The following is a 16,693-nucleotide window of genomic DNA, read 5'->3' on the forward strand; positions in this document are numbered from 1 at the left end:
TCGGAACTTCAGTCCATTGGTCTGAAGCGGAGAGTTGAGCTTATTCTGATCCTTTGCCGGAAACTGTTGAACACTTTGCGTGCAACATCTTTATCTACATCGTCAGATGACCTCCATCATCGCTTAAAGATGAGGAACCATTAAACGTTGATTCTAACTTAATCTCAGTATTCAATCTCAGTATTGTTTCTGCATATCAGAATCAAACAGAATTTCCAACCCAATTTCACTTTCTCCGGATAATCAAAATAATTAAAGTGAATAAACAGGGGAAAGACAAAATAATTTATACACTCTTTACACACTTACACACACACATATATATAAAGGATAGACAAAATTAACATAGTCGTGCGATATATGTATGCAGTCATACACATATATGAATACTGCGTAATATGGTGTATTAAATTTTAACATACAGCCGTTTCACTTAAAAGGGGTAGTTCCATAGAAGAAACAAAATAATGGTCAATGTCATATTCATATGTTAACTGCAAAATCGCAGATAAACCCCCTGTGCATAAACCACCGCAACATTCGAGGTACATAAACCTACCTAAAAGTCTCATCAGTGGTACGTTGAATTCTCAGACCCCCAACCTCACATCATCCAGCACAAACACTGAGACATAACCCCCCCCCTCATATCCTACATGCGCTCAAGCGCCCCCTGAACATTTGGGCTCTTCCTTTTCTTTAGCCCTTTATCCAACACTCACAGTCTTCTCCATTTCCCGTCTAACCCCCTCATATTATCTACTCATTCTAACAGCCTATCTTCCTCCGTCCTTCACATCACAAAACTAACTCCAAGAATTTATATATATATATATATATATATATATATATATATATATATATATATATATATATATATATATACAGTATATATATATACTGTATATATAAATATATATTATATATATATGAATATATATATATATATATATATATATATATATATATATATATATATATATATAAATATAAATGTTCAAGTGAAAAAGAAATAGGAGAATAATTACGAAGGCTTGGCGCAATACTTAATAGGGTACAACAATTGAAAACGGCACGAGAGCGGGCCATATATGGAACGACCAGTGACCGGTACACTGGGACGGTCTGGCGGTCATCTGGGCAGCAAATTCTCTCTCTCTCTCTCTCTCGCTCTCTCTCTCTCTCTCTCTCTCTCTCTCTTTGGTATATCATACGTTTCCAGCTGACGGCCCTGATTTAAGTTTGGCCAAACGCAAGTTTATGATAATCGGCTGGTGATCTCGTTTACTAGACCTTGCTCTAGATAATATATATATATATATATATATATATATATATATATATATATATATATATATATATATATATATATATATATATATATATATATATATATATATATTCATATGCATATATATGTACATATATATACATATATATCTACATATATACACATATATATGTATATATATACATATATATTTATATATATAACAAATAAAAAGAGGTCATTTCTACATCTTAGTCCTTTAAGAAGGCACTTCTAGGAACAATTGTTCCGATATTCTTTAAAAAAAAAAAAAATAAAGAAGGTATTCCCTAAACAGTTTTGTTTGATTCCATCTGATCAAACAAAACGTCACCAAACCAGATGCATAAAAAAACTAGATAGTAATCGCATTTACCAAAATCCTTCTATTAAGGAGTGGGCCATTCCATCGGCTGGATGAAAGTTTCTCCTAATTTTCATTGCGTTTTTGGGTGTGGTTCCATGCCCCTTGGCATTTCTCTCTTTGAATTAATTCATTCCAAATAAATATACCAACCCGAAACTAATCGATGGACTGATGGTAACATTCTTATGTACTCGCAAGAGGAAAGCACAATGGTTTGTTATCTTTACGTTCGCCAATGCAATTATTGATATGCAAAGTTTCCCAGTCATTTCTTTTATTTATTTATATATATTTTTTGTAAGTCAGGTATCAATAGGAAAAAGACCAAACTCATACCTAAACAGGTTTAAGAAAACTGATTTTTTTTTATATCAAAACATGTCTCACATTGACCTTGGTTGAAGACTTGACCGAATGAAAGGTTCTTGCTTGACCCCTTCTTGATAAAGGGTCATTCAGCGCTTGCACTAAAAAGAGATATGTGAGACGTGGATTAAAAACCGATGCACTTTATGTTTAAATAGGTCACGAAAAAATAATACAAAAGAGTCAGTGAGTAAATTGTGCCTCTGAAAACTATTTAGATTTCCCAGAAGATTTAATGTCTTCTCAATTGTGAATGTATCAAATTTGTATTCATTTGTAAAATATATTACACCTACCATGTATATATTTACAGAACGTAGTTTTCAATGCAAAAATGCAGGTTAGTGTGTGTGTATGTATATATACAAACATACATACATACACACATACACATAAATATATATATATATATATATATATATATATATATATATATATATATATATATATATATATATATACATACATGTTAAATTCTAAGAAAGAAACAAAAGAAGTGACTTGACCTGTGTAGGTTTCTTTGGCTGGGCATTGAAACAACAATATATATATATATATATATATATATATATATATATATATATATATATATATATATATATATATATGTGTGTGTGTGTGTGTGTGTGTGTGTGTGTGTGTGTGTGTGTGTGTGTGTGTGAATAATATAAAATTTTCGTAGATGTACGTTTTCGTCTGTGAATACGTACGGAAGCCAGCACCTAGAAGTGAAACCTAAGAATAATGGTACTTATCTTACCAAAAGATCCGCTGCCATCGACCACATGTAGTCTTGATACACCGTATTTACTTCGGCAGTGTTAAGGTTTGTTATTTTTAAGCTAAAACCAGCGACAGAGAGAGAGAGAGAGAGAGAGAGAGAGAGAGAGAGAGAGAGAGAGAGAGAGAGAGAACCCATTTACATAAACAAACTTGAACTGTAATAATTGTTCATTCGATCAGCATCGTAGACAGACGCTGAGACCTCGAATTTCAAGCATAACGATATACTAAATTAAGCCTCCCTTTTGAAATCCCCGCATATTGCGAACCCCATCGATTTCTAAGAAATGTTTAATGCCATAATAATGATCGCACGTCTTCCTTCGTACCGTCTCCAAAAGCCTTGACCTACTGGAAAGTGAGGTAACGAACAGAGCGGTTTAGAATGTCAAAGGCGAATTGGCTTATAGGGCGAATTATAAGGTTCTTTTTCTTAACAGTCCTTTTATTGGGTTCTGCAACAAGCTTTGTGAGATGCTTTGTAAGGCGACCGTGTCCCGTTTCAGTAGGCACTTTGAAATGGGATCATGTGTTTTCACTTCATCATTGGCTTCTGTCATTCTCACGTGCTATCAGTTTTAAAGCGTTTTATTTTAACCTCAGTGTTATCCGCTCGGGTATACTGGTTAAAAGTCCTTAATAGATCTGCGGAATACACTGCTATTATTTCAGTAATTCTTTAATGCTAGTACAAATCAGGATAAACCGAGCATTCCACAAAAATTTACCTTTTAATATATACCCAAACAACACTTTCGCTTAATACTAGCTATTACTTAGTATCAGTTTGCCCTAGATTCTCTATTTGCTCATTTATTTCCTGTTTTTATATTTTACTACTTGGGAGAGCACTTGGCCCTCGGCTCTTTTGACCAAAGTAAAATATTTGTATCTTATCTCGTGCACTCTGGCACTGTGCATGAGTCTGCACGAGAAATGATTTGCTACATAGGCGAAGGAACCTCTCTCTCTCTCTCTCTCTCTCTCTCTCTCTCTCTCTCTCTCTCGTAATATACAATGAACTGCTCCCTAAAAGTATAGGATATGAGCTATAGATTTCAACACTAAGGAAATATTCACTATATTCTACTTGCAGTCATGCAAGCTTTACAATGCTAAACCCATTCTAGTGTTTACGCCTGGCCTATCTTATTCATCTCTATTACGTGTGCCTTAAAAAAAACCCAGCAAGAACATTTAGAAACATTATAAGAAACTCGCTATAATTATCACCGATTCAAGGGAATCATTACCACAAATGATGCAATGGTTAAAGACCGGTCTGCGGTCAACTCGTAAATAGCCTGAAGGATTTTTAACACATTTCATCTTCAGCTCCTCTTAACATTACGCCATTATGACTTTTCAACTTTAAGCAGCGGTTTCACAATGCTTTTGCATCCCTGTCTTATGAAGAATGAATATCGATTTTTCTCCGGGAAATAAAAAAATAACTGCTGGCTTGATAAATAGCGCTAATGAACGAACCGCGGTATGTTTTGTGGGTAAAGACAGCGAGTGGACAGTTCTATATATGGGTCAGTTTTATTCCCTTCTTGGAAGAGAAATTTTTCTTAAAGGGCAGACTTCAGTGAAATATTACGGAACAAACTTTCACGATTTTTAAAAAGATTACGTTCGTATTTTCCTTAAACATTTTGTAGTATTAAAGAACTACAGAAATATCACGAAAGGCAAGACAGGTTAAGAAACAATAAGAAAGTATTTTGCAGAATCCACAAAAGCCAAAGAAACAAAGGCGAGAGCCGCCTCACGCTCAACCTTTGGACTTTCGAGCTCTTGGAGGCGTTTTCCGAACTCGGGACTAAATCGCATACCCCTTTCCCTGACCTTTTTTTTTTTTTTCCTCCAGAGATTGCGGAGCCTTGGTGGTTGGAGGGCGAAGTTCAGTCATTGGTGTGAATGTCAGAAGAGTGTTTGAGGGCAGCAGCCAGATGGAGGAGGAAGAAGGCCTTGGTTTAGCACGTAAGTGTTGGGGGGAAGGTGTAAATATAGGAGTGTCTGTATGCAGAAGCTAATTTAAGTGGGCGCATGTAAATGTAAGGGTTCATGTGGGTAGCGGGAGTTAATAGAGGAATGTGTGTGTGTGTGTGTGTGTGTGTGTGTCGGGCTTGGATAGAAGAACAGAACGGTAATTTGTTTATATATGTTTGGTAAATATACATGTGCTTGAGTAAGGAAGATTAATGTTTGTGTGCATACGTGAGCGTTATAGTACGTAGGTGAAGGCAAGGGTTTCTTTTTGGACCTTGAGTGAAGATAATACAGATGCGAGTATGCTTTAGTGTAAGTAAATAATACACGTATGTATATATATGTAATGGTAACGCATGTGTGTATGCATAAATATCCGTGCGTATATGGGTAATTGTGTGTGTGGGCGTATGAAGTTGAGGTGTGTGTGTGTGTGTGTGTGTGTGTGTGTATGTGTGCGTGCGTGGATGAGTAGGTGGGTGGGTGTGGGGATTCAGTAAAAGTATGACGAGAAAGCATCCGCCCTAACTTAAAAGAAACGAAGGGACAAGTGAGTGAATTTGTTTTAGCCTTCGCTCTGCAAGGTCGCGAAGAGAACGAGATTTCCAGATAGTCATCAGTTAATTTATGTTTAATATTTAAAAATTCTTGCCTAGATTTTTGAGCGCTACAATATAAGATTGCAATTAGATGAAAATAGCAGAAGCACATGTTGCCCACTTCATACAACTTGCGTAACCCAAGAGTTAATAACGGCCAAGCTAATTTCTAAACTATTCTGCAAAATGATTGTGCATTTAAAATCGCATAACCATTAGTTTCTGATATTTTCTTAATTAACGAATTTATTTTCAATATTATTATATCATTATCATAACTTTTTTCACATTATCATTACGTTCATTACTCTTCTTGGTTTTGTGCTATTACTAGTATTATAAAAAGTATCCTGACGAAAGAAAATCGCAGAAAATTACAGCCAGTTGAAGAAATCATCCCGGCCAATAAATCACAGACCCGGCCAAGACAATCTCACAATCCATCTTCGTATGACGTTTGGCAGAGTCCCACTGATGTCTAGACGTGATTACTAACACATCTCCTGGCTCGCAAACTACTCCCTCAACTCCTCAACCCCCGTCCCATCAATCGGCTACTCTCCTCAGAGATTTCTCCTCAGTTAACCTTCAAGTATTCAGTGATCGCGTTGTCAGAGAACATTGCCCTGACTACTAGGTCAGGTTCCATTGGTGCTTTGCTTTCTAATGACGATCTTGTTTGCGCTGTAAAGGTAGTACTTCACAAAACAAATAGTATCTACATGCATTTGTTTCTCCTCTGTGAGTCTTCCTACCTGGTAAGGGACAGATACTGAAGACAGGAATACAGACACACAAAGGACTGATAGGAAGACAGGAATACAGACACACAAAGGACTGATAGGAAGACAGGAATACAGAAAAACAAAGGGACTGATAGGAAGACAGGAATACAGACAAACAAATGGACAGATAGGAAGACAGGAATACAGACAAACAAAGGGACAGTAGGAAGACAGGAATGCAGACAAACAAAGGGACAGACAGGAAGACAGGAATACAGACAAACAAAGGGACAGATAGGAAGACAGAAATACAGACAAACAAAGGGACAGATAGGAGGACAGGAATACAGACAAACAAAGGGACAGATAGGAAGACAGGAATACAGACAAACAAAGGGACAGATAGGAAGACAGGAATACAGACAAACAAAGGGACAGACAGGAAGACAGGAACACAGACAAACAATCAAACAAAAACACGAGAACGCAAATGAGCTTCAACGATTGTCTGTCGGCGTAACAATTACAGGTAAGAAACGTATCATTTTCCCCACGCGTCGCTCATGACAGGAACCTTACGAAGAAACCTTCCAGGGAAGTGGCTGGAAAAGTCATTGTTTGGTGAGGATGCTACAGAGGAAGCAAAGACTATCAGTAATGAAATTAAATCAATATCTCACAGAGGTGAATTTAAAGTGTAAAAGCAAATTGAAAGGTTGTTGCAGATATAAGGCCTCGATCAAGCCAGTGAATGTAAAATACGTTTTAAATATTCCTTCTACACACTGACTGACTGCAATAATATTATCTTTTTGTATGCGTCTTAACTGAGCCACAATTTATTCAACCATTTACCTTTGTAATATGAAAACAGAACATATATCTTTCAGCCTGTGCAATACTGTTAAGAGTATGTCAACAAACAGGTATTATTTAACCCCCAAGGTAATAAAGCAAACTTTAAGGACAAAAATATACCACGATTTAGCCCAGGTCACTCCAAGCTCAACTAACGTCTCTCTCTCTCTCTCTCTCTCTCTCTCTCTCTCTCTCTCTCTCTCTCTCTCTCTCTCTCTCTCTCGCTTTCACTTTCGTTCTCCCAGATATACAGTTATAGGAATGTCGGCCGCGGAACGAAGGGAACCTCGACGGGAAAGTTGACGGGTGATCTGGAAGGTTTCAGCACTCAAGGGATGATGGTGTAATGGAAATACCGCTAAAGCGTGGGTGGGCAGCGGCATAAGGCCCTAGAAGACCTCCGGAGGTCCATTTGACTGGAAGGGTGTAACGAGGCGTGGTATTCCATAACGAATTTCGTAGCCCCGTACTGGTTGAGTTACTTAGACTTTCATTTGCTCTTTTCACAAGTATTATATATATATATATATATATATATATATATATATATATATATATATATATATATATATATATATATATATATATATATATATATCTGTATATATATACATACATATATATATATGTATATGTATATATATATATTATATATTTATATATATAAAATGTATATATACATACATATATATATATATATATATATATATATATATATATATATATATATATATATATATATATATATATATATATATATATATATATATATATATATATATATAAGTTATTACATTTCGCTTTTTTGTATGAATGGGCTTCCTTGTAAAACTTATACGCAAAACAGTAATGAATAAATCAATATGAGCACTTCTCTGTAGAAATCATCTACCATTTAAAAATCTGAGTTTTGTTTCGAGCAAGAATTCATGACCATTTTCCTTGTTACAGAAAAAAAATTACTTACACATTCTCCGTCTTCCCAAGACGAATAAGAAGTAGTGGAAAAGAACCAAATTCTCTTTAAAGTTTGCGCACGCAACTTATCATAGAACAGGTGAATGCTCAAATAGAGAGTTGTAGAAAGGGCAAAGCCAGTTGTGACTAATGTTACGTTTTACTAATTATAAGTATTTGAAGTTTTAACGTTTTGTGCATTTAAGCCCCCGATGACTTTTCATTCTGTAACGTCAACTTAAGATATTTAAACAGCCATACAACAATTTAGTTTCTCTACGAATCAATCTGTGTTTTACTGTAATTCTTGAACTGAACTGAGTATAGTTTAGGCATAAGGCCAAGCACTGGGACCTGTGAGGTCATTTAGCGCTGCAAAGGAAATTGAGAATAGATAGGTCTGAAAGGTGTAACAGGAGGAAAACCTCGAAGTTGCGCTATGCAATAACTGTTAAGAGAGGGTGGATAGCTAGATGAAATAAAGATAATATGAATGGAAGTACAGTAAAAGGAATGAAAGGGTTTGCAGCTAGGGGCCGAAGGGGCACTGCAAACAACCTTTAGTAATGCCTACAGTACACACTACCCCCTTGCGGGATACTGGACTTCTTCGATATAAGCAGGTGATTTCTCTCATTTGTATAAGTTTGTACATCTGCAACCGATACCCATTCATAAATTTGTTATTAATGGGAACCCAGGTCTCGTAGAAATCATGCTTCATTAATCATGTATTCTTGCCTCTCATTCATTCATTCGGTGCTGGCTTTCACCAACCTACTTTATGTATACAGTTTATTCACTTGTCGCCTACAGCAACCCATTCACGTACATACACACAAACACACACACACATATATAAAGAGACATACGTACTTAAAAATATATATATATATATATATATATATATATATATATATATATATATATATATATATATATATATATATATATATATATATATATATATATATATATATATATATATATATATATATATATATATATACTGAATCACGAAAATATGGAACGTGATGAATATATAAATAAAGACAAAATCCACGAAGGAAAGAGAAACAATGGAGTGCAGGACTCCATTGTTTCTCTTTCCTTCCTGGATTTTGTCTTTACTTTTATATGCATATATACATGTATGCATACATACATACATACATATATATATATATAAAATATATACGTATATATAATATATATATGTATAAATAATACATATGCATGTATATATACATATATGTATGTATACATACGTATGTGTAAAGGGGCTAATGCTTTGGAAATTTCACTGCTCACAGGATTCATCCAATATTCAGCAGTTAAAACATGGATATAACAATGGCAATTGTGTTGCCTGAAGCCAACCGTTGTTAGGAAAAACTGCTTAAATGTTGCATGTATGTGTGTGTGTGCGTGCGTGTGTGACTGTTCCAGTCGCCTCCGTCTGCCTGTCTGTCGCCAGAATCCTAGTTGATGTGTGCGTGGTGCCCCTCTGAATTGGTCACTTAACTTTCGAGAACTGGAACAAAGTTCAAGGAGATCATCCCTGTTCCTTCTTGTCGTATTCTTGATCCAAATAATTCTCCGTTTTCACTTTACTGTTCAGGGATTAAACTGAATTTCGGGGCTGATAATGTCTTCGATAACCTTTTCAAGGAATTTTACTCACGCCAAAAAATAAATATTATTATTATTAATTTTATTATTATTATTATTATTATTATTATTGAAACAAGACGACCCTGTAACGAGGCTGTGATATCGAGAATTTAAAAGCCACAGTAGTGTTAAAAATATTTATGTACAAAGTTAAAAACGAAAAGGAGAGACCTTCAGAAACTGATGAGGGATACGTTCCGTATTTTAACTTTGTACACAAATATTGTTAACACTACAGTGACTTTTAATTCTCATTATTATTATTATTATTATTATTATTATTATTATTATTATTATTATTATTATTATTATTATTGGGGTTACAAGTAAACCTGTTTTGTTTTTCTTCCACTTGACGATAGACCACTAATTTATCATTAAAAGAAACAATACATATTTCAAACATTATTTCACGATTAAATGAAAGTAGTTACATATATATACTTATACGTATATATTATACACATGTATCGGTTTTCGTACACAATTATGCACTATGGAAAAATTTTATATTCCACAAGAAATGTCATCTTGATAAATGCATATCACCAGCGTAATCGTCGGACAGACTTAGCTCTTGATCCTCAATTATTCTGTTGTTTAATCAGCTTAACCGATCGAAAAAAATATGAGTGTGTTTGGATTTACATTACTTGAAAGAATTTCATTAGGTCGTGATACACTGACAGAGAAGGTAAGGACATGCCTTTATGATCTGCTAATTTCGGAAGACATAGCCGATCAGACGGTCCAATTTAAAGGCAAAGTTAAAACAAGATAATAACATCGGTAATAATAATAATGGTAATAATACTAATAACAGGGAAGTATACAATTATCAGAAAATGTATTTTATTATAAATTATTGAATATTACCTGATTCTTCGACCAAGAATACATTACTTCTCCAGGTTTAATTACTGATGCAAGAAAAAAACATATTCCAAAAGCGGGAGCTTTCATTCCAAGCCTTTTCAAGAGAAGAGGAGAAGAAGAAGAAGAAGAAGAATAAAGAGAGGATTGAGTTATTCAAAGATTTTAGACATGCGTAATATATGAAACTGACAAGCCGGAAAATTTGAATTAGATTGCATTGTTTTTACAACTGTTCTACGTGTTCTAGAGGTTTGTGGAATAGCTTAACACTTTGTTCTGAAAATAATCTACCATTTGCTGCAAATGAGAAGGGGAAAGGGTTGGGGGGATTGCAAGCTTAAAAAAAAAAAAGATGGTAATCTAGCTGTATTAAAAAGAAAATAATACTCTTCGTTATATTCGGTCTATTTTATTTGACGTCACTCAAGATTTCGCTGTTATTGCGATAGCGGGCATAAAACGCATAAAAAGGACCTTACTACACTATACTTGAGGATAAAGACGTTTCTGAAGAGGTTGTGAACCCTTTGGGTTAGGAAATTCACACTGAAGACCAGGAATTCCTACACACACTGAACTGAACGCCAGTGAGGCCGTAGTTCGATGGTCTTAGGATTGCAATTAAGGGATCTAGAGAACAGTTTTCACTAAATGCGATTTGGGAAAGTCTACAAGGAAACTTAGCTATAATCTTGCAACTCTGTAACGTGCGGTAACGATATTAATGTTACTTTTACTCTTGTTTTTGCATTTTGATAGTTTACTAACTGCGTCAGAAGCGATTCCAGTGTTCATACAATTTATGATTCAAACGGATAATTACTGCACCATGGACGAATTTGTAAGGAATGAAGAATCTGCGATAACTTGTAAATTTGTATATACTGCACAAACGTGTAAAATAAATGTTACTTTATTGTAGATTGCATATCATTAATAAATTATTCATAAATGAGACTGTAACATTGGTTGCTAATCAAAGAAAACACCATGAATGCTCACATACATGCACGCAAATGCATAAAAACAATAATGAAAAAAACCCGCTGGGCAAAAAAAAAAAAAAAACTTGTCGCCCTGGCGCAATTAGCTGCGTCGTGCTGTAACCTGTATTGTGTTTCGAGGAAAGTTGTTTCTGTATTATTTACTAGATCAGATTACGGTCTTTCTCAGAGTCTCTGTTACAGAGCTAGTATATTTTCCAAGCTATTAAGTCAACTATTGATGTTATTTTTAAATACTGCTAACTATTAATGTTATTTTTAGTTTTCTGTAAAAGAAAACTATTGTGCCAGCTTTGTTTGTCCGTCCGCACTTTATTCTGTCCGCCCTCAGATCTTGAAAACTCCTGAGGCTAGAGGACTGCAAATTGGTATGTTGATCATCCATCCCCCAATCATCAAACATACCAAATTGCAGCCCTCTAGCCTCAGTAGTTTTTATTTTATCTAAGATTAAAGTTACCCATAATCGTGCTTCTTAATGATATGGGATAGGCCACCACCGGGCCGTGCTTAAAGTTTTATGGACCGCGGCTCATACAGCCTTGTACCGAGACCACCGAAAGATAAATCTATTTTCGGTGGCCTTGATTATACGCTGTAGAGGCTGTATAAAAAAAACTCGGTTGCGCCGGAGAAATTTCGGCGCATTTTTACTTGTTGAATATATCTCCTAAATAGATTTTCTTCAAACTTGATATACCTAAAGGCAATAGAAAAGAATGCATATAAATTTCTCGTTTTGAACTTCAATAAAGAACTCTCTTCCGGAGGATATTTGTGCCGGTATGCTGGATATTCCTGGATCAACTCATCTCTCTCTCTCTCTCTCTCTCTCTCTCTCTCTCTCTCTCTCTCTCTCTCTCTCTCTCTCTCTCTCTCTCTCATGTCACAGCGGCTTCTTTTATCGCCTTACGAAACACTAGCACAAAAAAGGAAGCATTCGTTTTTGCATTCAAAGCGTGTTTTGTAAAACTTTCTAGATTAAAGTACCATCTGCAAATGTATTTTCAACCTAACAAGCTTTTTGTCGTTTTACTGACTGAATATGTATGAGTTTTTCAATATGTCTCTAAGAATTAGTATGTTTAGGTTTAATTACTTGGAACAACTCCATTCACTTCCAGATTCTTTGCCTTTTTTTTTTTTTATTAACTGGACCATCTGACCAGCCTTTTCTATTTCTTTTTCATTTATTTATTTGGTTATATATATATATACAATATATATATATATATATATATATATATATATATATATAATATAATATATATATATATATATATATATATATATATATAATATATATATTTATATATATATTTTTTTTTTTGAGAAGCACGTTCATCACCCTTTAAAACAGCAGCTCATTTTAGCACACCTTTCTCGCAGTAATAGCCTGCTTTAGGCAGTTATACCTGTCTCGGTCTCCTTACACACACACACACACACGCACACACACACACACACACACACAAAGGCCGGTGGCGAGTACAAGATCATGCAAACGGTTTTCTAAGCGTGTCTGCATGAAGTTGCAAGTTGACAAGTCTGTCTGTCTATCTGTATGGATTCACTTTCATTCGTCTCAACAAACACTCCACTTTCAGATCACGCTCCAACTATGCGAGGATTTCTTTTTTTTTTTTTTTGCGATCCTTTAAACTCCTTTCTTCCTTCCTTTCACTTTCAGCTGTTGTACTCCATTCATGAAGAGACTTTTGTACATCGGGCTGTGGCGGGAGGCGAGAGGTCGGGAGGTATATATCATCCATTTTTCATCTGGAGCCTGAGGATTAAAAAATGGGTTACGCTTTCTGCTCCTCATTTGGAGGCGTCTTCGCATCTTCCTGCTTTTTCGTCTCATGGCTTTTTTTTTTTTTTGCTTCCTCTGACATCGCTCTGTGCGGAGGGAATGTACTTTTCTTTATTTTGCTTTTAATTATGATCGTCAGCGATTTAAATAACTTAAAATGTGGTTTGTAATTATTCCGGAAGATGGCTTACTAAATTAGGTAAAAAAAATGGGATTATTATCCATCTTCTATTTAAACATTACAGTTACCACAGACTAATCACCGTTACTGCAACGTCATAAACTGAGCACATACTAATTCATTGCAATAATATCATTGACTTCTATTTACAGGGCATAAAGAGATTCACTCTGCGTTTTAATAACGGTTTGCCTGAACATCAATAACTTATACGGTTTCTAAGAATATAACCTGTAAGAGGTTGCCGTTGTTAGATTAGGCCTTATGCCAGCACGGACTCCCTTCTTTTCAACAAGCCGCTGTTGTACGAGGGTATGTGAGAATTAGAAGGGAGTCTGGCGCGGTTCTGGGTAAGGAGGGCGAAGGGTAGTCTATCGCGCCTCACTCTCACTTTCCACGACTCTGACATACACCTTTCTCCTCCATATGAACAATTTTCAACATACTAACTCTCATATTCCATATTTTCTTTATAGCAGTAAATCTGTATTGACTTTTCATGTCCTGAATGTTTCTTTAAATGTCTATTTTTATTAAACAAAGTCCAAAAGTAAATGACTTCTTTGTAAGCAGTATTACAACAAAATAGAGATGAGTTTACGAAGCGAATAATTACTTTCCCTTTCATTTCAACACCCTGTTTCATTTGCTCTGTCCAGTAGAAGAACCACACACTGGAATATCCTTGAACGTCCAGACACGGTCATTTACAATTCATAGACGTTAGAGAGGACCCCCAAATGTAAATTCGTTTAGTTTCGCTAGGCCCACTACTTGACGGAACCAACTGAATCATCCTCCATTCATTCGCGGGAAAAATGTGCAACGCTATTCCGACGGAATGACGTCACGAACAGACAACCCAGTACAGTGACAGGTAAATGAATACTTACCGACGGCCAGGCCAGCCAATAAGTACACCAGAGTCCTCATGTTGCGGGTTGCGCACAGCTCGGTGGTCGGAGAACAACTGAAACGGCTCTTCTGTAGGATCTCTACTTCAGCCCATCCTTCGAGGCGGCAGCAGTTTTACCCCCTGACAAGGAGATGGGGCAGGAAATGGAAAGGGTGGCTTCATGGATGGGGGATTAGATTGTGGTTGGGGGCGGATTAGACATGTAGGAGAGAGAGAGAGAGAGAGAGAGAGAGAGAGAGAGAGAGAGAGAGAGAGAGAGAAGGGAGTCAGAGTGCAGGACAAGTACTTGGACTAGGTCAGCCCAGGTGGGGGAAACTAGGTAACAGGTGATTACCTATTCAAGGCTTCTCGTGAGGTTCGATATACTTGGCGTGGGTGGGCAGTCGATGACATTCAAGGGACCGAAAAAATTAAACCGTAGAATACCCTCTCTCTCTCTCTCTCTCTCTCTCTCTCTCTCTATCTATCTATCTATATATATATATATATATATATATATATATATATATATATATATATATATATATATATATATATATATATAGTATATATATATATATGTGTGTGTGTGTGTATGTATGTGTGTGTGTTTGTGTGTGTGAATTTTATTCACAAATGATAGGCCACAAATGCTGTTTAATATTGAAGTCGTTATACCTAAGAATAACTTACACCCAAGGGGAATGGTACTAATAAGTGCTTCCATCCCGGCCAGGATTCGAACCATGGTCTGTTTTAGAAGCAACGTTAAACAGTGAGTATGACCGTTCGGCTATCAAGTGATAGCCTAAGTCACCTAAGTCACCTAACTTGATAGCCTAAGTCAGTTCATCACTGTATCTAAACCAAAGGCCCATGTTCGAATTCTGGCAGGGGTAGAAGCACTTCTCAGTTATAATTCCCTTTAGGTGTAAGTTATTCCAAAAAGTATAATGAATTCGATATTAAACATTTATTATTATCCTTATATTTATATATATGTGTGTGTGTACTCATATATATACTGCGTGTGTGTGTGTGTGTGTATGTATGTATATATATATATATATATATATATATATATATATATATATATATATATATATATATGTGTGTGTGTGTGTGTGTGTGTATGACAGAGGAAAATTAAAATATTTTGTACAGTTATGTTATGTCGTTCTCTTTCCACCTTCAAAAAACAAACGTGCATACGTTAAATTATATACAGCCAACTTACAAATACAAATACATATCGTGCATTGCGAAACAATATAAATCATGTAAACAAACTGGTAAAACTTTTGCAAACATCCTTTACTGCAGAAAACATCACGAAGAAGAAAAGTATCATTAAAGCTGAGCAGCTTTGAAGATAATAAGATATTAACGATGTGTGAAGATAATTGAGGTACAGATCAGTGATGCAATCTATAATTGAAAATCGATGTACATGAAGATAAATCTAACCGAATCTTCGAAAGACATTGCAATTACGGCGCTGCTTCGTGTTTCTCAAACGACCTCAATCTTAGAAAATGGAAACTCAAATTCTATTTCGAATCGCGGAAATAACATCGCGGTTTTGCTTGAATGCTTTTATGGGGATAAATATGAAGAGGTTAACTTTTAGGTCTTCTGTTTACTTGGTTTGAGAAAACTTACATAGAGGAAGTTCCTGATAAAGCCATTGCTCTCTCTCTCTCTTTCTCTGTCTCTCTCTCTCTCTCTGCACTGTAGGCATTACTTAAGGTTCTTTTCTTTGCAACGTGCCTTCGGCCCCTTTCTGCAACCCTCTTGTTCCTTTTACCTGTACCTCTTTTCATATTCTCTTTCTTCCATCTTACTCTCCACCCTCTCCTAACAATTGATTCATAGTGCAACTGCTTTGAGGTTTTCCTACTGTTACACCTTTCAAACCTCTTACTGTCAATTTCCGTTTCAGCGCTGAATGACCTCATAGGTCCCAGTGCTTGGCCTTTGGCCTAAATTCTAAATCCAATTCAGTTCAATTCTCTCTCTCTCTCTCTCTCTCTCTCTCTCTCTCTCTCTCTCTCTCTCTCTCTCTCTCTCTCTCTCAATTACCTCATCCAATCTCTCTCTCTCAATTACCTCATACAAAAAATATTTAACGGTGGCTAAAATATGTCCATAATCATGAGGTAAAGATCGGACATATATATATCATTCTGATTAAGGATAAACGTTTGAAATATTGATAAATGGGTAAATAAAACCGTTTAATAGCCAGGCCAGAACAACAACTGATAAGTGAAAGCGGTACTTGGCGATTT

General features: G+C 35.7%; 1 protein-coding gene across 1 annotated transcript in view; it reads right to left on the minus strand.

Moving 5' to 3' along the window:
• The window catches only part of obst-E (obstructor-E), a 25,671-nt gene extending 11,112 nt beyond the window's left edge, over nucleotides 1–14,559 (minus strand). Inside the window, exon 1 of the mRNA XM_067121048.1 lies at nucleotides 14,401–14,559. Coding sequence (XP_066977149.1) covers nucleotides 14,401–14,440 — 40 coding nt within the window. The 5' untranslated portion in view covers nucleotides 14,441–14,559. The remainder of the gene's footprint in view (nucleotides 1–14,400) is intronic.
• Nucleotides 14,560–16,693: the final 2,134 nt, after the last annotated feature.

This window comes from Macrobrachium rosenbergii, chromosome 19 (assembly GCF_040412425.1).
Source record: "Macrobrachium rosenbergii isolate ZJJX-2024 chromosome 19, ASM4041242v1, whole genome shotgun sequence".
NCBI lineage: Eukaryota > Metazoa > Arthropoda > Malacostraca > Decapoda > Palaemonidae > Macrobrachium > Macrobrachium rosenbergii.